The sequence below is a fragment of the Taudactylus pleione genome, unplaced genomic scaffold (assembly GCF_031769625.1).
Source record: "Taudactylus pleione unplaced genomic scaffold, aTauple2 ptg000465l, whole genome shotgun sequence".
Taxonomy (NCBI): domain Eukaryota; kingdom Metazoa; phylum Chordata; class Amphibia; order Anura; family Myobatrachidae; genus Taudactylus; species Taudactylus pleione.
In genome coordinates this window covers 2562389-2584592 of record NW_028284867.1, presented here as the reverse complement: position 1 = coordinate 2584592, position 22204 = coordinate 2562389, and the positions used below count along the sequence as shown (strand labels likewise).

At 48.0% G+C, this 22204-nt stretch overlaps 1 protein-coding gene across 8 annotated transcripts in view; it reads right to left on the bottom strand.

Annotated features, from left to right (window-relative positions):
- The window catches only part of DGKI (diacylglycerol kinase iota), a 376642-nt gene that overhangs the window by 43039 nt on the left and 311399 nt on the right, over positions 1 to 22204 (bottom strand). For all 8 annotated transcript variants that reach the window (XM_088448828.1, XM_088448827.1, XM_088448831.1 and 5 more), the window contains 5 exons: positions 22116 to 22154; positions 20734 to 20803; positions 19520 to 19560; positions 17734 to 17861; positions 15821 to 15949 (listed from right to left, as the gene is read on the bottom strand). In XM_088448828.1, the coding sequence (XP_088304954.1) occupies positions 15821 to 15949; positions 17734 to 17861; positions 19520 to 19560; positions 20734 to 20803; positions 22116 to 22154 (407 nt within the window). The remainder of the gene's footprint in view (positions 1 to 15820; positions 15950 to 17733; positions 17862 to 19519; positions 19561 to 20733; positions 20804 to 22115; positions 22155 to 22204) is intronic.

Genomic DNA, 22204 nt, shown 5'->3' with positions numbered 1-22204 from the left:
ATTTTAAACTATGCAGGAACTGCTCAGTAATTATGTCTGTATTACATTACACTCCTCATTACCGTGTTTAGCAGTGCTCCTCATAGTGACTGTAGGTGCTCAGTAATTATGTCTGTATTACATTACACTCCTCATTACCGTGTTTAGCAGTGCTCCTCATAGTGACTGTAGTAGTTGCTCAGTAATTGTGTCTGTGTATTATATTCCTCTCCTCATTACCCTGTGTAGCAGTGCTCCTCCTAGTGACTGTAGAAGGTGCTCAGTAACCATGTCTGTGTATATGACATTCCTCTCCTCATTGCCCCTGTGTAGCAGTGCTCCTCATAGTGACTGTAGGTGCTCAGTAATCATATCTATGTGAATGACAGTAATTATGCCTGTGTATTACATTCCAGTCATTACCGTGTTTAGCAGTGCTCCTCATAGTGACTGGAGAAGTTGCTCAGTAATTGTGTCTGTGTATTACATTCCACTCCTCATTACCCTGTGTAGCAGTGCTCCTTATAGTGATTGTAGAATGATCTCAGTAATCATATCTATGTGTATGACATACCTCTCATTACCCTCTGTAGCAGTGCTCCTCATAGTGATTGCAGAAGGTGCTCAGTAACCATGTCTGTGTGTAATACATTCCTCTCATTATCGCCGTGTAGCAGTGCTCCTCATAGTGACTGTAGGTGCTCAGTAATCATATCTATGTGTATGACATTCCTCTCATCCCCGTGTAGCAGTGTTCCTCATAGTGACTGTAGGTGCTCAGTAATCATATCTATGTGTATGACATTCTTCCAATTACCCCCGTGTAGCAGTGCTCCTCATAGTGACTGTAGGTGCTCAGTAATCATATCTATGTGTATGACATTCCTCTCATTACCCCCGTGTAGCAGTGCTCCTCATAGTGACTGTAGGTGCTCAGTAATTATATCTATGTGTATGACATTCTTCTCCTCATTACCCCTGTGTAGCAGTGCTCCTCATAGTGACTGTAGGTGCTCAGTAATCATATCTATGTGAATGACAGTAATTATGCCTGTGTATTACATTCCAGTCATTACCGTGTTTAGCAGTGCTCCTCATAGTGACTGGAGAAGTTGCTCAGTAATTGTGTCTGTGTATTACATTCCACTCCTCATTACCCTGTGTAGCAGTGCTCCTTATAGTGATTGTAGAATGATCTCAGTAATCATATCTATGTGTATGACATACCTCTCATTACCCTCTGTAGCAGTGCTCCTCATAGTGATTGCAGAAGGTGCTCAGTAACCATGTCTGTGTGTATTACATTCCTCTCATTACCCCTGTGTAGCAGTGCTCCTCATAGTGACTGTAGGTGCTCAGTAATCAGATCTATGTGTATGACATTCCTCTCATCCCCGTGTAGCAGTGTTCCTCATAGTGACTGTAGGTGCTCAGTAATCATATCTATGTGTATGACATTCTTCCAATTACCCCCGTGTAGCAGTGCTCCTCATAGTGACTGTAAGTGGTCAGTAATCATATCTATGTGTATGACATTCCTCTCATTACCCCTGTGTAACTGTGCTCCTCATAGTGACTGTAGGTGCTCAGTAATCACATCTTCGTGTATGACATTCCTCTACTCATTACCCCTGTGTAGCAGTGCTCCTCATTGTGACTGTAGGTGCTCAGTAACCATGTCTGCGTGTATGGCATTCCTCTCCTCATTACCCCGTGTAGCAGTGCTCCTCATAGTGACTGTAGGTGCTCAGTAATCATATCTATGTGTATGACATTCCTCTTATTACCCCCGTGTAACAGTGCTCCCCATAGTGACTGTAGGTGCTCAGTAACCATGTCTGCGTGTATGACATTCCTCTCATTACCCCCGTGTAACAGTGCTCCTCATAGTGACTGTAGGTGCTCAGTAATCATATCTATGTGTATGACATTCCTCTCATTACCCCCGTTTAGCAGTGCTCCTCATAGTGACTGTAGGTGTCAGTAATCATATCTATGTGTATGACATTCCCCTCATTACCCCCGTGTAGCAGTGCTCCTCATAGTGACTGCAGAAGGTGCTCAGTAATCATATCTATGTGTATGACATTCCCCTCATTACCCCCGTGTAGCAGTGTTCCTCATAGTGACTGTAGGTGCTCAGTAATCACATCTATGTGTATGACATTCCCCTCATTATCGCCGTGTAGCAGTGCTCCTCATAGTGACTGTAGGTGCTCAGTAACCATGTCTATGTGTATGACATTCTTCTCCTCATTACCCCTGTGTAGCAGTGCTCCTCATAGTGACTGTAGGTGCTCTGTAATCATATCTATGTGTATGACATTCCTCTCCTCATTACCCCGTGTAGCAGTGCTCCTCATAGTGACTGTAGGTGCTCAGTAACCATGTCTGCGTGTATGACATTCCTCTCCTCATTACCCCCGTGTAGCAGTGCTCCTCATAGTGACTGTAGGTGCTCAGTAATTATATCTATGTGTATGACATTCCCCTCATTATCGCCGTGTAGCAGTGCTCCTCATAGTTACTGTAGGTGCTCAGTAACCATATCTGCGTGTATGACATTCCTCTCCTCATTACCCCCGTGTAGCAGTGCTCCTCATAGTGACTGTAGGTGCTCAGTAACCATATCTGCGTGTATGACATTCCTCTCATTACCCCTGTGTAACAGTGCTCCTCATAGTGACTGTAGGTGCTCAGTAATCATATCTATGTGTATGACATTCCCGTCATTATCGCCGTGTAGCAGTGCTCCTCATAGTGACTGTAGGTGCTCAGTAATCATATCTATGTGTGTGACATTCCCCTCATTACCCTCGTGTAGCAGTGCTCCTCATAGTGACTGTAGGTGCTCAGTAATCATATCTATGTGTATGACATTCCCCTCAGTACCCCTGTGTAGCAGTGCTCCTCATAGTGATTGTAGGTGCTCAGTAATCATATATATGTGTATGACATTCCCCTCAGTACCCCTGTGTAGCAGTGCTCCTCATAGTGACTGTAGGTGCTCAGTAAACATGTCTGCGTGTATGACATTCCTCTCCTCATTACCCCCGTGTAGCAGTGCTCCTCATAGTGACTGTAGGTGCTCAGTAATCATATTTATGTGTATGACATTCCTCTCCTCATTACCCCCGTGTAGCAGTGCTCCTCATAGTGACTGTAGGTGCTCAGTAACCATATCTATTTGTATGACATTCCCCTCATTACCCCCGTGTAGCAGTGCTCCTCATAGTGACTGTAGGTGCTCAGTAACCATGTCTGCGTGTATGACATTCCTCTCCTCATTACCCCCGTGTAGCAGTGCTCCTCATAGTGACTGTAGGTGCTCAGTAATCATATCTATGTGTATGACATTCCACTCATTACCCCCATGTAGCAGTGCTCCTCATAGTGACTGTAGGTGCTCAGTAATCATATCTATGTATATGACATTCCACTCATTACCCCCATGTAGCAGTGCTCCTCATAGTGACTGTAGGTGCTCAGTAACCATGTCTGCGTGTATGACATGCCTCTCCTCATTACCCCCGTGTTGCAGTGCTCCTCACAGAGCATAATCAGTAATCATGTCTATCTGTAGACAGTTATTCACTTTTTCAGCTTCCTGTATGTTTTTGGATAGATTATAACTTGTCCCTATTGTTGTCAGTATATATATATAATGGGGTACAGGTGGCAGAGGGTGATGGGCACTTGGCGTGTATTATTACACATTTATAACGAATCCTAGGGAAGCACCAACATAAAAACAGCCTGTCCTCATTTTATAGGGACGTGGTGAAAGGGAAATTAAACAATTACATGTTGCAACAAGAGCACACACATATAATCCCCACACACCAGTCTGTAGATTTTTCTCCCTGGTGTCGTCTGAGCGATATCTTGACAGCTGAAAAAATTATTTTTCCCCCGTCTTGCGTGGTACATAAACTCCATAGAGAGAGAGCGAGGGACACACTGTGACTGAGAGATGCTAATGGTTTAATGAGCTGCTAATGTGACCTGGACGAAAACCAAATGTTGTAGGAAGAGTCTCTCTGCCGGAGATCTCTCCCCCTGATTCTGGCCGCCAGGCGCTGAGCTCCTCCGTGTTGTCAGCCTGACCACTGGGGATCCGAGCTCCCTGCGTTTCAAGGTGTATAAAGCGTACGGTGTATGTACTAATGATGCAGTGAGGCCACGACGATTGCTTTTTAATTAGACATCTGCCACATACTACCTAATATCACAGGGCCACCGTATGTCAGTCAAGCTGACTGAAAGGCTGATGTGGCTTGTACCAGCCAGCTGCTGGTACTACGGCTTCCAGATTAACCATTTAATTAATGCGCTGTATATAAAACACAGACTCAGGGGGGGGGGGGTTACTTTTAGTGGTGTCTAGCTTACATAGCTAACAACAGGGATATTCAGCAGCAGCCCTCCAACTATTGTGGAACTACACCTCCCAGCAAGCCTTGCCACAGTTTAGCAATTAAGGCATGCTAAAACTGTGGCAGAGCATGCTGGGATGTATAGTTTCACAGCAGCTGGACAGCCGCACGTTGAATACCCCTGCTCTACAGAATGACCCCTTCCTCCAGGTACAAAATGCTTTGCTCATAGACTACCCATTAATTTATGTTCACAGTCACCTGTGTTGAAACATCCTTTGCATCAATTTATTCATCCAATACAGGTGAATGAGAACATGTATTAAGTGGAGCAGAACATTTTGTACCTGGTGGGAGGGGTCATTTTGCAGGATCTCATGTTGCCAAGGGAGCCTAGGGAAGAGTACCCAAACTTCGTCATTACATTCCAGGTTTTAAGGATATCCATGCTTGAGCACAGGTGACTTAATTAGTACAGTACCTCAGTCAATTTGATATAACCATCTGGACTCAAGCATGGCTATCCCTAAACCCTGGACTGTAATGGCGGAGTTTGGGAGCAGAAATAACACTCATCCAGCGTTTCAGTGCCCCTGTAAGTGGTGCCCACACCAGCCGCTGACACGGAGGGGGCGGAGTCAGCAGCTTCTCGTGTGCGAAGCTGCTTCTTTTACATGTCGGTGTCACGCTGGGAACGGTCAGGGCTACAAGCGCATTTTAGATTAAAATAAATTCTCCTAATTACTTCTATATTTCCATGATAAACCGTTGCTATCTTCTCCGTTGATTCCCATCTCGCTGAATACCGCACTGTAGGGATCAGCCATTGATCTCTACAGTGCTTTAACACTCTTTGCTATTCAGCACAGCAAAAACTCTTAAATCACTCGATAAATATTTCCTTTATATAACGCTATATCAGAATGGCGTTATACGAAGAAAATACTTACATTTCCCAAAAACTGCAGGGACAGAGGGAAATTTTCCCATAAGTCCCTGCAGCATCATGTAACTCCGCCCAGTCTCCATCCCTGCTTCCCGGTGATCGGCGGCAGGTGAGTCACTCTAGAAGCTTATAAACCCCCCGAAACTGATTGATATGTGTATACAGGCTTTATACTAGCCTGTATACATGTATATTTCTGTGCGATTATATTTAACATTTATATATAAATGTTAAATATAAAAGCACATAACTATACATGTATACAGGCTAGTATAAAGCCTGTATACACATATCAATCAGTTTCGGGAGGCTGGAGCTGTACTTACCCCTCCGCGGTCACCGGGAAGCCAGGACCGAGACTGTGCATGCGCAGGGGACAAACAGAGGGGATTGTTTTCGGAATCCCGAAAACTATCCCTTCTGTGGCATCGCAGGGACGGCGTGTTACCGCAACCGCTGTCCCTGCTCAAAATAACGTTGAATAGCTTCCATATTTTATCATGATTGATCAAATATCGTGACGATGTTGCCCGATAATATTCTGGGCAACATCGTCACTGTTGCTGTATAGACCCCTCAGTGACATCTCTATAGAGAGTGCCCACCCTGCACCCATTGCATTTGCTTACACTGCGGCCACCTGCGCCATTATTGCGGTGATTTCTTTGGACATACCGCCACAGCCCGAATATCTAAAGAAATCACTGGAAAAATGGCGGCGACACCATATTTCCGAAGCTATCGTTGGCACATGTGCAGAAGGTAACAACCTACGGCACTGTGCCAGAGACTTTGCCGTCATCCGTACATGCGCCAGCGCTGTAGTTTAGGGGGAGAGGGGACCACACGGAAAATTAGCACGCGCCTGTCTTAAACCGCCTCTGGGCTCATTAAAAACATGGCGGATAGAGCAATAGCTTGCTGCAAACAATTCCATGTCAGCTTATAGAAGACTCACTAGATACCTGTATGGGATGGGTTACAGCCCATCATTGCTCTTTGCGCCAGAGAAGGACAACAAAGCATGTAATATGCTTCTTTATAGATTATAATTTGACACCGTTTTAGAAAGTTTCAGAACATCAGCAAAAATTTGGTTTGGTTATTTTGTGTGTTGATTTTTTGGAATTGAACAGGAGGTCTTCTAGTTTTTGGTCATTATTTTGCAGTGAAGTCAGGAAACGCCGGCGGTGGCTCTGCGCTAAATGCGCCCATTGCATCATACACAAATTCATAACTGATTGATGGGTAATACTGTCCTGTGCTTTATGTCTCCAGGATCACCAAAAATAATAATGTTATTGTCTACAATAGTTATGCTGCCATCTAGTGGGCGATCCTTTATAGAGCACTGCGGCTGTATGATTAGTTTACAGTGATCACAGGGGAAATGATCAGAACAACACCAATAAAATATAACAGATAAAGATATATAAGGGTGAAAGTCCAACTGTAATAATCTGATAGCTTTCTGTACATACAGAACCAACAGGTCCTGTATAAATAGTATAGGGTCATACGATTTATGCCGCTGATTCAGCGTTGCACGCAAGCCCGGCCACAATTATACAGCCGTATTTTTCATGCCTGGAGAAAGATGCCCTATCCGTACGCTGAGCTTTAAACAGTCGCCATTACCAGCGCGCACTTGCATCAGCCCTATATTAGGTGCAAGATATCCATCTGAAATCGTACAGATCTCTGCGTACAGCTCGCAATGCCGACTACATGCACTCATCGTGCCCTCTCTAAACACACCCTACACGCCAACGCCCCATTAACACCCAGTTACGGGTGTGGTATGGTAGGTTCGACATGCATCAGGTTGACATGAGAACGTGGACATGGTCGGAATGTCGACATGCCTAGCGTGTCGAAGTTATCCTGTTTACACGGTTGTAATGTCGACATGATAGGATGTCGACCTAACGTCCCTGGTGGCCAAAGGGTCACTTACCTGGTCCCGGTGGCTGCAGCGGCTCCAGCGTCTTCTTCCGGTTCCCGGCGATCATGTGACCGTCCGTTCTGGCAGAGTGATCTGATGTGCCAGCTCCCCGGTAAGTACACCTGCCCTATCCCCTAGCCCTCCATCTAGCGCCTAAACCTAATTTACCCCCCCCCCCCACACACACACACACAACCTAACCTTCTTGGCGGCACCTAACCCTAACCGTCGGCATGAAGATGTCGGCATGGTGCCTGTAGACATGTCACACCATGTTGACATTCTAATGTGGACATGGTGATATTGACGTTATGTCGACCATCAGACCAGAGACCCTCAGTTAAGCTCCTTCAGCTGCAAGAGGAGATGCGTACAATTCTAATTCGGCGTAGATGTGTGCGCCCTTCTGCCGGGCATTTGCACCTCAAAAAACACGGAAGATCTGCCCCGTAAAAATGGCGTGTGCACAACTCTGTATCAGCTCCCGGTGTGTTGTATATTTAGCTATATAGTACATGGAATCAGTATGTGTATATACATGTGTAGCAAGTCTGGTAGGTCATTATTCACTACATGCTACACGTGTGATGGTCATGGCCTTTTAATGTGTTCTTAGGAACCGCGTAGTCACGTTTGCTCTATCATTCTGGTTCTCGTGAATTTTGTTACATCAACATACGGGGGGAAGACATAAATCAGACTATGTGACACCTTCCTGGCCTTGGAAACAGTTGATTATACAGAATCCCGCCACCATCACCCTGTAACACCTGGTGACAGCGCGCTCCGCCACATGCAGAATTGTTTCATCAGTCGGCGCGCTCAGCAGGTGAGGAATATATTGAGGACGAGGGCGACGCAGGCAGCCGGGGAGAGCGGGGAATGAGATGAGATATGGTGTAAAGGAAATCTCGGCAGCTCAGCTGGTAATCTCAGCCCTGTCAGCAGAGATTTCATCTTGGAGCGGGTGCCAAAGATTCTCGGTCCACAAAAATAAGCTCATTACTCGCTGCCCCCTATCTGCTGCTGACATCTGACAACAATAGCTCCGCTGACAGATCCGACCTCCAGTGGCCAACAGCACCCAGAGGTTATAGCAATATACCATTTGCCGGTACACCTGCACAAGGCACATAAAACAGCCGATGTGCACGGATATCATAAAATAATAGTTTGTTCATACACTAGCATTCCCTCTGTGTCTCTCCAGCGCCATCCCTCAATGTTCTCTACAGCCTCAAGACCCCACCTGGGTCTCTTCAGACTCATGCCCCTCTGTGTCACTCCTGCGTAATAACACCCGTGTCGCTCCAGCCATATGAGCTGCGTCTATCTCATCTCTGACCTCCTCCCTTTTCCCCTGGGTCTCTCCGTCACCACTCATCTCTTTCACCCTATAGCTCCCTCTACCAGTGATCTCTGCCCTCCTCCCCCCTGTTGGGTAAGATGGAAGTTGTCTATGAGGCCACTGGGGGGGAGGGGGCTGTTCCCCACAGTTGTCTGCCAAGTGCTGACGGGTTTCTTCCCCTCTCTGACGCTCACCAAACATCCCATCTGTCTCTTTCCACTCGGTCCCACTCCCTCCTCTTTCTTTCACCTCTTGGCCTTCCCTTTATCTGTCTCTTACATCGGTCCTCCTCTTTCCTCCTGTCTCCCTCTCTCTTTTTCTTCTCTGTGCCCACCCCCCTGTGGAGGGGAGGGGGGAGGTGTTACGAGTGGGGGGGGGGGTGACACGTAAAAAGAAAATGCAAACTCCACACATAGGGTCTTGGTTGGGAATTGAACTCATGGCCACCCATGCTGTGAGGCAGCAATGCTAACCACTGTGCCGCCACGTTGCAGTCCCTTTTCTGTCTAGGGTTCACTGTTGTCATCTTTTATACAAGAAGTTCAGACGAAGCAATAGGTGGTTTGTGCTTTCGGTTAAAATGCACCAAAAAAACAAAAACTTGCACGTTCTGTCTGGAATTTGCTGTAATCGTTTTTGTGTAGATGTAAGCTCGGCACCTCCAGGTGTGAGAATCTGAGACTACTTCCTCCCTTCCCTTCCTATCCACATCATCGACATGACTAATCAGATCCCACCTGAAATAAAACTGAATTAACGCAGTGCTTGCTTGATTAAAAGGCAGAACGTATAATTAATTTTCTCCTGCATGCCGGCAATTACAATCTCATTTGCCCTGAGGACGTGTGTGATAGCGGATCACTGGCAGCGTTTTTTTCATAAACCCTTTCGGTACTAGAAAGAACACAGCGTCTTACAAAACCGGACCACCTGCCGATATCACAGCGAGCGGCCAGGCTGAGCTTTAACACGACGGTGTCGAACTGCAAAACAGAGTTTTTCTGCTTGTTCTAGTGAGCTCGATCCGTGCCAAGTACAGAAATGTCGTATTTGCCAGTCTGTTCTCTAAAGAGCGTTGCTGTGAAGATTGGCATACTTTAAAACTTTTTCAAAAGTAAATTGGGAATTAACAGAACTAAATAAATTTATTGTCAACAACTGGAAAACAGTAAAGGGCCCCATACATCTGCGATGGATTGCCACGAGCCCGCGATGCTGCAACCCAGCATCGCAGGATCGCAGAAATCCAACATGTTGGATTTTCCCGATTTGACGATCGCGATCAAAAAATGATCGTGATTGTCTAATCGGGGACATTTAACATGTAAAAATTCAGCGATTCTGCGACGGATCACTGAAGATCTATGGTGGGTGGCCGGCGTTTCCACCGGAAATTCCGGCATTTCCCATCGCATATGGGCAGCTTAAGTGTTCTCTCGAGAGCACACCAGCTTACGGCAGAGAAACTTTGCAAGAAATATTGAACTATAGCAATACAGAATGTGGCTGTGTGGTATATTTTAAATTATTACACCGTGCATTACCTATATATAGGCTTACCATATCATCCCTTTAAACCAGGACACTTATGAATTACACAGGTTCTGTGGCTTATTAAAACCAGGTGAAATCCAGGCTTGAAGTCAGCCAGCCACAGAACCTACGTAATTCATGAGAGTCCTGGTTTAAAGGGATAAGGCAGGGTGTACTAGGCATCGCATACACGATGTGGTACACCACACATCTCTTATCAGGTACATACCTGCATTAATTATGCCTGTATCGGAGGCAGATCAGGCAAACATCGACTCCTCAAGTAAGTCTATAGTCACTCAGAATGGCCGCTGTAACTGAGACGCCGAAGCCATGTTTCCTGTGTACAGGGTCGCAGCTGGCGGCTGGTACACGCCCTGAAAAAAGGTCAGGACACGCCCGCGTTTTTCTCCCCACCTAACGCCTATCACTCGCTTGCTGATAAATCCTCTAGCGTATTCACAATTCAATCGCCGCGCGTGCGCATTGCGGCTGATAATCACTCGACTGTAAGAACATCGAAGCCCCAGGGGCGGCCAAGTAGAGAGGAGGGGGGAGGGGGCACAGGTACAAACACAAGCTGATTGTCGGCTTTGGAAAACCTCTCCACATCATCTCTCTCCAAGCCTTGATACATCTCCCCTTGAATGTTTTGTCCATAAAATGTGATTAGTTGACAATGGTTGATAGTTGATTGATGCAAACTGTACGGATGGAGTAGACCCTTTTTGTATAGAGAGTGTGTGATCTACTGGAGGTGAACAGTGGGTCTCATTCAGACCCGCTCGCGAGCGCAGGACGCTCGCAAGCGGGTCGATGGTACCCAAATGCGCATGACGGAGGGAACTCCGTCGTGCGCATGCGCGAGACCCGGATAGCGACAGCCAAGCTGTCGCTCCGGGTCTCGCACCAAAGAGGGCGTGCTGTCGATGGTGAGTGACAGCACGACCCCTTTGGTGGGCGTGCCTGCCAGACGGAGGCGTTCCCATGGGATAGATAGAGCCAAAATCACTCTAGGGCCTGCGGCAGCGAGACCCTACCACAGGGTCTCGTCGCAAGCCCGATGGTCGCTATGGCCTTGACCATCGCGACCATCATCATGGACGCTCGCATAAGCTGTGGGTGGTAACCCACAGCTATGCGAGCGTCCAAGAGGCCGCTCCAAGTTTAGGTAGGAGGGCCCTGATTCAGAGCGAGCGCTCTGGTCAGAGCGTCCGGCTCTGAATCAGGGCCAGTGTCCTTAATCTTTGTCCAGTGATGGACTGTGGCCCCTACTCGGCCCCGGCATTGCAGGCACATGCAGAATAGGGTGTGTCTGCGGCTTACTGGAGTGTGTCTCGAGTCGCAAGGGTGTGGCTTTTCGGCACGCCCTATCTCTCAGTATGCCGACCGAGCAGAGGCCCTGATTCAGAGCCGGTCGCTCTGACAGAGCGCTCGCTCTGAATCAGGGCCGTTTCTTTTTTTTAGAACGGCCTCCTGGCCGCTCGTATAGCTGTGGGTGACCACCCACAGCTATAGCGAGCGGCCAGGAAGATGGTCGCGATGGTCAAGACCATCGCGACCATCGGGCTTGCGACGAGACCCTTGTGGTAGGGTCTCATTGCCGCAAGCCCCAGAGAGCTTTCACCTCAAACAGAGCCGAAAGCTCTCCCACTGACATCACTTGTGATGTCAGTGGGTTCGGCCCCAGATGGTAGGCGTTCTCATGGGAACGCCTCCGTCAGGGCAGCCACCCCCCCGGCCCGCCCACCAAAGGGGGCGTGCTGTCACTCAACTTCGACAGCACGCCCCCTTTGGTGCGAGACCCGGAGTGACGGCTTGCCCGTCGCTATCCTCGTCGCGCATGCGCACGACGGAGCCGGCTCCGTCGTGCGCATGCGCTCTGGGCCACCATCGACCCGGTTTGGAGCGCTCAGCGCTTGCGACCAGGTCTGAATCGGGCCCAGAGTGCCAGGAGGCAGAGCTTCGTACTGGCCCATCTTTATCTATCACCATGTAACTGGCACATAAGGAGCGGCTGCTCGATTTTAGGTGCCAGTTACCGCAACCTTACTAATGGCATATGTACTAACTTATGCGATTAGTATCGCAAAGGACCTTTTTTTTTTCTTGCCCTTTGTGAAGCAGCCAATGCCGGGTGAGGGGGTCTCCGTGGGACCCCGCCCCCTCCAAACCCTGGGAACTTCCTGCTGGTGACCTGTGCAGGAAGTCCCGGGCTCCTCCTCCTCCCTACACCCGGAAGAAGATTAGGAGGAGAAGGAGGACCCAGGAGGAGCACGGGCCAGGGACCAGGAGACTAAGGTGAGTGGTGGCCAATGCTGGGCGACTGCAGGGCGGCGGCGAAGCGTCGGGTGCGGGATGCGGTAAGAAGCCCATAGGCTTCTATAGGGTAACGCCAGGTTTTACTGGTGTTACCCTCTGCACCGATAAAAGAGCGGCCGGGGCTCTGTACCGCATTTTTCCTTTAGTACATCCCAGCCTAAGTGAATTAAATTTATTAGGGCCTTCAGTACACGTCCTCAGGAGTGAAATACCATATATTGCGGTTTGACTAAGATACATATATACTGTAAGTTTCAAAGTCTGGAATCTCTTGTGTGCTACTATTTTTGGCAGGGGCTTGTTCTCTGTCTGCAGGAGTGCATTGAGAATTACTAAAGGGAGGCAGGTAATTGCAAAGACCTCCATCTGGCGCACCAGCAGGATATATGTATATACCATGGGGGGGAACGATGAAAGTACATCTACCGTGGTTTACAAAAGTAGAAAAAAACGTCTCATGTTTCCTTTTCACGTTACCTTCAATAGAAATGAGAAGGTCTCTGCAGAGCATCAAACACTCTCTTTGCAGGGAGTGCACCCTTTCATTTGTGTGTTGTGATAATTATTTATGTTCTATAGAGTTTTTTTTTTTTTTTTTATCGTGTTTTTGAAGGTCTTTTTCTTTAATTCACCTTAATTTCCTTTTCCATCTTCCCAGTTACATCTAGATATGGACCCCGGGGCCGTTGCGTGGCTGAAGGCGAGCGGCGCATTACGTGCATGTAGCTAAATGCAGATAATCGCCCGCAGGATCTTTTGGAGGCATCAATGCGACCGCTCCGGCCCTACAGTATCTGTGCGCTCGGTTCCATAGCCGTCGCCATGATCAGCGCTGACTTGTACCAGCCTTATCCCAGGTGCAAGATCCGTCGGAGAATGGAGCTGTAGCGGCTTCTGCCGTGTTGATAGAAACGCCTGATAATGTTATTTGCATTTACGGCACCTCTCACCTCAGTTACAGGAGGATAGATCTTAAAGACACACTTTTACCAAGTCCTAACCTAATAGTTCCTCTATTGATGGCTCTTGTCTCAGAAACTAGTTCTAAGCCTTTACCGCTGTATGAAATCTGGGACCCCGCTATATAATACGAATGGTGTAGTAATATCATGAGGAGGCAATGTGATTTAGTAAACCTGATTCCTCTTATTAGTGGAAACGCCTTATGAGATAAACATGCAGACTCATGAATCTAGCAAGAAGCAAATGCAGCACCTGGCAGTTGGTACAGAGGCGTCTTCACACAACTTTGCTGCAGTTGCGCCAAACAGCCCCTCTCGTCATGCCAGGTCCCGTGAGACTCTGCTAACGCCGGGCAGCTTTATCACGTCCTTTTCTGCTGAAAATGCGTCTAAGAGCCGTATTCAATTTGAGCCGAGCCGCGGACTTTCCGCCTACTTCGCCTGTTTTGCAGGCGGAAAAGTATCGCGCGCGTGCCCGCTTTACCCCGTATTCAATTTGAAAGTATGCGAAAACGGGACCCGGCGATACTTTAACAAGCGGAAAGTAATGTCAGTTTTGGGGAAATCAGTCTGACACCCCCCAAAAGATGCTCTGACATGGGGGTTCCCTATGGTACCCCCCAATTTGGCTTGCTGAAGGTATTTGGTGTTTTTAAACAGGCTGAATAGCTGTTTAATAGCGTTTTTGTATACGTGGTGCAGAATAGTATTCAGGAGTATTTTTTGCAGAAAATAACTTATCCCAGCAAATTTGGGGTACTGGAAAATGGGGACCAGCATATTTGAAAGTTGCTAAAGTTCAGTTGAAAAAAATTGTGAAAAATCCACCTGCTGCAAACCCCTGCAATCAAAAAAACACCTGGGGCATAATTGGGGACCCCCAGAGTCAAGTTCGCTAGTTTTTAATTTTGTAGCCCACTTTTTTTTTTTCGCCCCCTTTTTCAAAGTGATTTTTTGGGGTGTCCCTAAGTGTTTTTTTTTTTTTTTGACACAGATTACCTTTGGGGGACTGTCTGAAGGCTGCACGGGGGGTTCCCGCAACGCTGCACCCCAAAACCTCAATTCTGCACTTTTTTCCGCCTGCTATTCATAGGCGGAGCTTTTGCGCCTATTACATTGCGTTGGCTTTCCGCCTAGGCGGAAAGTCTTTTAAATTGAATACGGGGTAAAACCAAAACAGGCGAAAATGACGTCATCGGTGAAAAGTTTTCGCCAAAAACACGCGAAAATGGCTTTTCGCTCCAAATTGAATACGGGCCTAAGTCGCAATGCAATGCAACTACGACGCACCAGGAGACTGTGCTGATTAATGTGATATGTGACGATAGTATATCTGTGTGCGACTGAGTCTCTCAGATTGCGAAGTGCTACAATGCAGCAAGTTCCGTTTACAGACACAGTTGGTCGCACACAGATATACAAGTGTCGCATATCAGATTAATCTGTACAGTCTCCTGGTGCGTCCTAATCACATCACATTGCCACTAGAGGTGCGTACACACTAGACGATATTTTGCGCGATTTGTCCGGTTCCGACGCATCGGAACGACAAATCGTGCAGTGTCCACTAACGATATCGATGACGATGTGCGGTCCCGTGGGTTGTTTGTTGTATCCTCAGATCTGGCAATCTCGTTAACGAGATTAAGGTCGTTGGTCAGATCTTTTGGCAGATTGCACAGTTTATGCAAGATATCATTTGTCCGGGAGTGCCGGGGGCAGGGGCGTTTCTAGAGAGGAGGGGGCCCGCGTGCAGTTTCCGATACTGGCCCCCTCCTCTCTGCCCGGCGGCCGGCGGCGCACTGAGCTTTGCGCGGCCAGTGCCGGAGTTATAGACTCTGGGCACTAGAGTGCGCCCAGAGTCTATAGAGGATGCGCTGGTCACCGGGAAAATGGCTGCGGCGGCCATTTTCCCCTGTACTGCGCATGCGCAAACGACGGGAAAATGGCCGCAGCGGCCATTTTCCAGTAATTTTGACAGCGCCGGACCCCCGTGCCGACGTGGGACTCTGGAGAGGTAAGTAATTCTATGGGTGCAGGGTATGCGGTGCGGGTCCCCCCTGGACCCAGGGGCCCGTGTGCCCCGCACACCCTGCACCCATTATAGATACACCCCTGGCCGGGGGAGTTCTAGGGAAATAGTTGACGACATCTCATCTTTTGCGAGTCGTCTAGTGTGTACGCACCTTTAGACGCATTTTCTGCGAAAAAAAAAATACGCCCAGCGCTAGCAGAGTAGCACGGGATCTGGCGGCTCACTCACGCCAGGCGTGTCGCGCTGTGTGGCGTATGAGGCTAGATGAAGGAGGACGCGTGTTTGAATGATCACAGACCAAACCCATTCACTATTACAAGGTTTTCTATGCGGCACAGTACTGTGACGGCTGGTACAAGAGAGTAGGAACTTACGGCAGAGCGCTGGATGGACAGGAGTCGTGCGGATTGTCTGAGAGCTCGTTCTGCAGTGACACTTTGCCCGGCACGCAGCTGTCACTCACTATACGCTTCCGACACGCCGGGGTCCACCACTCCGACAGCCTAGGAGCAGGAGAGATCAGGCAGGAGATGTAAGAGAAGGACAGGAACCAAACAGGGCGTCCTGCAGACACGACATGAGCGCTTACGTTGTCAGGCATTGAATGGCTCTGTGGTAAACACAGCCTTTGTTTTATGTATTTTCCTGCAGCGGCAATGGCACTAAGTAACAGCAGCAGCTGACAGATCTATACGGTATAGGACAAGGTTATTTCTGCTCCGTGCCAGAAAGTGCCTTATGCTAATTGCGCTTTCAGTATTGCAGTCATTTTTTATTTTTTTTATGTATAAAGCACCGATATAAATAAAATATAACAATTATATAAGTAGCAGCGCTGTACAGTGGGAATATCACACAAATATACATTGTTATCAATTACGCAACACAAATGGCGAGATTACACTGCTCCCAAGAGCTTACAATCTAGAAGTGAAGCAGGGCAGATATTACCAGAGTGAAGTGTGAAATTGATGACCAATCCCAGGTTAGGATTATTATAGTCACAGGGGGGGGGTCTGTTTCCTAATTTCTGTGTCACATAACACCAGCGCAGTGGCGGAACTCCCGGAGACAATGGAGTAATTTGCCGCCGGGCTCCAGCCCTTAAGGGGGCACCTGGCTCCATTGTCCCCCGGGCCGTACCGGGCACTGCTATGGAGATGGAGCACCGCTGATCGGTGCTCCACCTCCAGCGGCGTCAATACGGGGGGGGGTGCGGTCACACCCCCTATTTGCCGAGTGCCCGCTGAGTGTGTTACCAGCGGGCGCCCGGCTCCTTCTTTCCCCGCGTCGGTAGCCGGAGGAAAGGAGCTCACTCCTGAGCTCCGCTTCCAGGTCCCGCGATGCACTATGGGAGTGACGTCATGACGTCACTCCCATAGTTCCGAGGAGCGGGCGCCGGGGACGGAAGGCAGCAGCACTGGAGCGGGGTTTCAGGTAAGTATTGTTTTTTTTTTTTCGTATGTGTGTGCGCTCGCGGGGGGGGGGGGGCTCACTACAGGGGGCATTACTGGGGGCTCACTACAGGGGGCATTACTGGGGGCTCACTACAGGGGGCATTATTGGTGGCTCACTACAGGGGACATTACTGGGGGCTCACTACAGGGGGCATTACTGGGGGCTCACTACAGGGGGCATTACTGGGGGCTCACTACAGGGGGCTTTACTGGGGGCTCACTACAGGGGGTATTACTGGGGGCTCACTACAGGGGGCATTACGGGGGCTTACTACAGGGGGCATTACTGGGGGCTTTCTACAGGGGGCTTATTACAGGGGGCATTACAGGGGCTTACTACAAGGGGCATTACAGAGGCATTACTGGGGGCTTACTACAAGGGTATTACTGGGGGCTTTCTACAGGGGGCATTACTGCAGGCTTTCTACAGGGGGCATTACTGGGGGAACTACAGGGGGCTTACTACTGGGAGCACTACAGGGGACTTACTACTGGGGGCACTACAGGGGCCCTTACTACTGGGGGCACTGCATAGGGGGACCATTACTGGAGGGCACTACATAGGCGGCACTGCATAGGGGGACCTCTACAGAGGGCACTGCACAGGGGGACTACTGGGGGAACTGCATAGGTGGGCGGCAGCTGGGGCTGGCATAGGTGCTGGGGGGGTGGTACATTTTAATTTGGGGGGGGCACCAACATTTGTCTTGCCTCCGGGCACCTGGGATGAAGTCACTGCTCCAGCGATCATGTTAAACAAGTTTACTCTCTGGTCGAGCACATTCTATTCACTAAGCAAGTCAGCTGATGATCGTGCAAACAATACTCACCCTGAAGGCTGCTCGACCACAAGATCCGGCATTCCTGTTCCGGCACTGCCCTGCGGAGTTCCGGCCGCCTCGGGGTCCAAAATAAAGATCTCATCTTGGGAAATCTCAGTGACAAAATGCAGATGTTCCTGAGGAGACGGACACACAGTCATTATTCTATAAATAAGTTCCATCTACCGTCTGCTCACACACTTGATTTGGTTTCGTGGTTCTGAGTGTTATAGCTGTAAGGGGCTGTACTGAGCCGTGTCTAGGTTTTCCAATGCAAGCAAATAAACCTAAGATGAATAGACTTAGCAATCATCAAAGTAGAACTAATAGAATGGGGTGTAGTAGGTATTACCGCCAGCCGCATGGCCGGCGGTTCAAATCCCGACAGCGGCAGCCCGACAAGGGTGAAGATCCCGATCGTCCTAAAGGTAAGTATAAACTAACCTAATTTAACCCCCTAACCCTCACCCTCCTTTGGGGTGCCTAACCCTAATCCCCCCTCTAAGTGCCTAAACTTAACCCCCCCTTCCCCGCAGCCTAAACCTAAGTCCCCCGGGGGGTGCTTAACCCTAACCTCCCCCCGGGGGTGCCTAACCCCCCCTTCCCCTAGCCTAAACCTAACCCTCCCAGGGGGGTGCCTAACCCTTAGTCCCCCCCAGGAGCCCTAAACCTAACCCTCCATTCAGCAGCTGTCCGCGCCCGGCTTTCCTTCATTCGGTATGCCGGGCGTCGGTCTTCCGGCGTCTGGTTAATGACAGGCGTCGAGTTTTCGACGCCTGTCATTAGTACCACACCGGGATTAGAGAGTCTGGAAGACGGCGGTCGGCATTTAGACCGTCGGCTTCCAAACTACATCCCATAGAATGAGGATACTGAGTTGAGCGCAAGTGGGCCGCAATGCGCTCGATTTAATAGCGGTCATCGATATCAATGCCCGCTTGCACCAGTCCTGCCCTTGCTCACTTTGCGTAGTCGGCAGTTGCGCTAATGCAGCCCCTGTGTAGATTTCACTCAGGGCCTGATTTAGTGATAAATGTTAATCCCCATCGCAAATGCGTCGGGATTGCTATGGGCAACATCTCCACTTCTAAAATCTCTCACTTTGGTATTATACCCCTCAGTCTCAATCCACTTTCTCTCCTTAATCCTTTACTAACAGTTTACTAATGGTTTCCTCATTGAAATATATAGGTTGCAGAGCTGTTCCCACAGATTAAACAAGAGACTGCTGATCTGTGAAATATACTTTTTACTTCATAAATATAATCATCACCTGCAGATGTCACTGATACATATGGAAAAATTTAGTCAGCAGTCAAATGCTTTCCACAAACAACAAAAGCAACAGTGACATCTGCAGGTTATAACATGGTATTGTACCATAATAATAATAAAAAAAAAAAAAACATACTGAGGAGGATCTGATGTGAACCTGACACCTCACGTGGAGGAAGACATTTTGGCATTTCCACAAACACTCAAAGGCTCCAGTGATGTCACCAAGGCACAAAGTACAAAGTGGACTAGTGGAGGCAACCATTTTGTGGACTGACTGAACTAATATTCAAAGCCAGTCAATCCATTCACTAGGAACATTATTGAGAAATAAAGAGGTGTTACAGCATTGTGTCGCTGGTGACTGATTCCTGTGAATGAATAGGCTGCGTCCTATGAATATTAGTAGTCTAGCACACAAAATGGCAGCCTCCGCTGTGTGTGTGTAAGCTACAAGTGCACTTTAATATAGCAGAATAAGTTATGTGGTGTTCCAGCTAAAACAAAGGCTCATGTTTACCTGAGATCTGTCTATACGATAGAATCGGTCAGCAGAGGTAGCTGTGTGAGAAAGTGAGAAAAACACAAGTGATTATGGAATACATTTCTTGATAGGGAGAAAACAATCATGGAAGCATATTGACATTTTAACATGTTGACATTAAAGTTGACTTGCTGTCGACATTGTAAATGGCAACATGCTAAATGACGACCGTGTGACGTCATACCCCTTTGCTGCGCATAAAGGGTGGGATTTACTAAACGTGAAAAGGCCGTTTTCGGGGGGTTTACCGCTTTCCGCAAATGTACTAAGCACCTCCGAAATGCGATGGGTAACGCCATCTTCGGGTGGCGTTACCCAAAAGAAACCTATGGGCTTATTTTCAGGACGCTCTCTCCCTTGGGAGGGATCTGATCGGATCCCTCCCATGAGCCCCCGAGGCCTTCTGCGCATGCACAGAAAAACGCCAGAGGGACTCTGTCCAGCAGCATCGCAAACGACAGCTCTTATCGGGATATTCTTGGTACATGCCGCGGTATGAACCCGCAGACAGACGAGATGTACCGCATCGCTAATGCCATTCTTAGTACATCCCGTCAGTATTGTCCAGTTACGGCATACCAGACATCGCAAATTTTCCTGCACTCCTCTATGGGGTGCGAGGGAAAACTTGCGAGGTTGCTGGACGCAATGTAACGTTCCAGAACGGTGGGCGGCGTCATCCTGTCGGACTGAACCGCACCCACTCTGAGTATCTTCCAAACGTAGACAAATGTTATCGGGGAGAAGTAATAAATAGCGTCTCTCTAAACCACCTTTAGTGGTCACAAGTTTCTTACATGTTGTTGTTACATGTTTCAGAATGTTACTTATATTAAAGTGAAACATAGATGAGTGTACCTTTAAAGCGGTTGCATACAATCTAGGTTATAAATTAAGAGTTATTCAACAGTATCCCCCAACAGGCTTTGACAAAGTCTGAGGCTGGCAGAGCCTGCTGAGACTTGTAGTTCAACAGTAGCCTTAAGGCTGCTTATTTCTGTTCATCATAGCAGTTGTAAGCAACCTGTGGCTCGCCAACCTGCCCTGCCAACCAGGTGCCAACCAGGTGCCTCTCTAAGCAAGGACTTGATGTTCCAAAGACATCTGGAGAGGCAAGTTGTCTGCTCTTGTTCTATGGAAAGAAATCACCTTACTGCCATCCTAACATCCCAAGATCACATTAAATTCACCATCTAGGAAGCACCATCGTGGATTGAGTCGCTGGGAAGACAGTAACCTCGGGAATGAGTTCTCATGATCCTGTGGGGAGAGGAAAATGGGATTTTAGTGAACATAAAAGAACATTTTATAGAAGAAAAAGTTTATAACAGAAATCCACTGATAGACATTGATTTGCGAGTAAAGCATATAGTTAAATCTGCTCCCATTCTATTGCATCTGGTTGGTGTGCCTGTGATACGGTATATCAAGGCAGCCATTTCCCAATCTGTAGGCCCTACAGGTATCTAATAACACATTGTAAGATCAGGGATACAGACTGCATAGGTTACAGCTATTGGTCTTCTGATCTGGAGGCAGCCATTTTTCTGTGGGTCACAATAAAATAACTTTATTAAACACTGTAAAGACTGGATGAAGTATATATCTGATATGATGTATATGAAAAATGTCCCATGGTTACTTCACTCAGAAATTAGTTTGCTTCATTAAAATGATGACGACAACAACTGCAGCATTCTAACTGCTTCTATGTGATACAGGACTACTGCCTGAAATGGCCTGCTTAACTTTCAGAACTGTGCTGCTGCTACCATGCAATTAGGCAGCTTGCAAACAATCAGTGCAGTTCTGTGTTCACTGCTATAGGGGCTGCAAAAGAGTGTCAGTCCTTAATAACCTGTGAAATGGCAGCAACAGTGTGTTCCTGAGCCTTCAGTTGACGATTTCAGCCACTTTGTCCCATTACAAATTTTAGTCATTATTTTAGCAAATTGTGGTACAAGACCTGGTTGGACAAGGCAGTTAGTTAAAATTACCATGTTTTATAGAGAGAACTTGTTTGAGCAACACCAATGTTCTCCCATGCTTGAGAGATAGCATCCAAGTTATTGTATGCTAGCTGCATTCTGCTGTTTGACCACAGGGGGCTCTAGTTCACTAAGCAGTATGCCACTCCCAGTCATGGGAGTAACTAAAAAATGTGCAGGGAGGTTATCTAATGCCCATGGACAAATGTTATAGCCCGCGACTTGTGGGAGGTTAGGTTTAGGCACTAGGGGGGAGGTTGAGTTTAGGTACTGGGGAGGGAGGGTTAAGGAGATGGGGAGGTTTAGGATACCGACCGACAGGTGTCGGTATCCTAACCCTGTCGGGTTGCCGGCGTCTGGATTTTGAACGCCGGGATTCGAGCGCCGACATCCCGTACCCATCCAGTTTAAAATAATTAGTCACTTTGAACCGAGTGACTATATCACCGGATTTGCGCTGGCTCCTGCAAATCGCGGGCCATTACATTTACTTCATAAACATGTATTTAAGTTAAAGCAAAGATATTCACTTGTGTAGATTACTTTCTCCCTTTCTAGTGTCTCGTGTCTGACACATTGCCTACCTGGCAGTGATCTCTGTGTGCCGTCACCGAATGAAGATCCTAAGAGAGAAATATAAAGAGAGATTAATACTATATAGCAAGTGCACAAC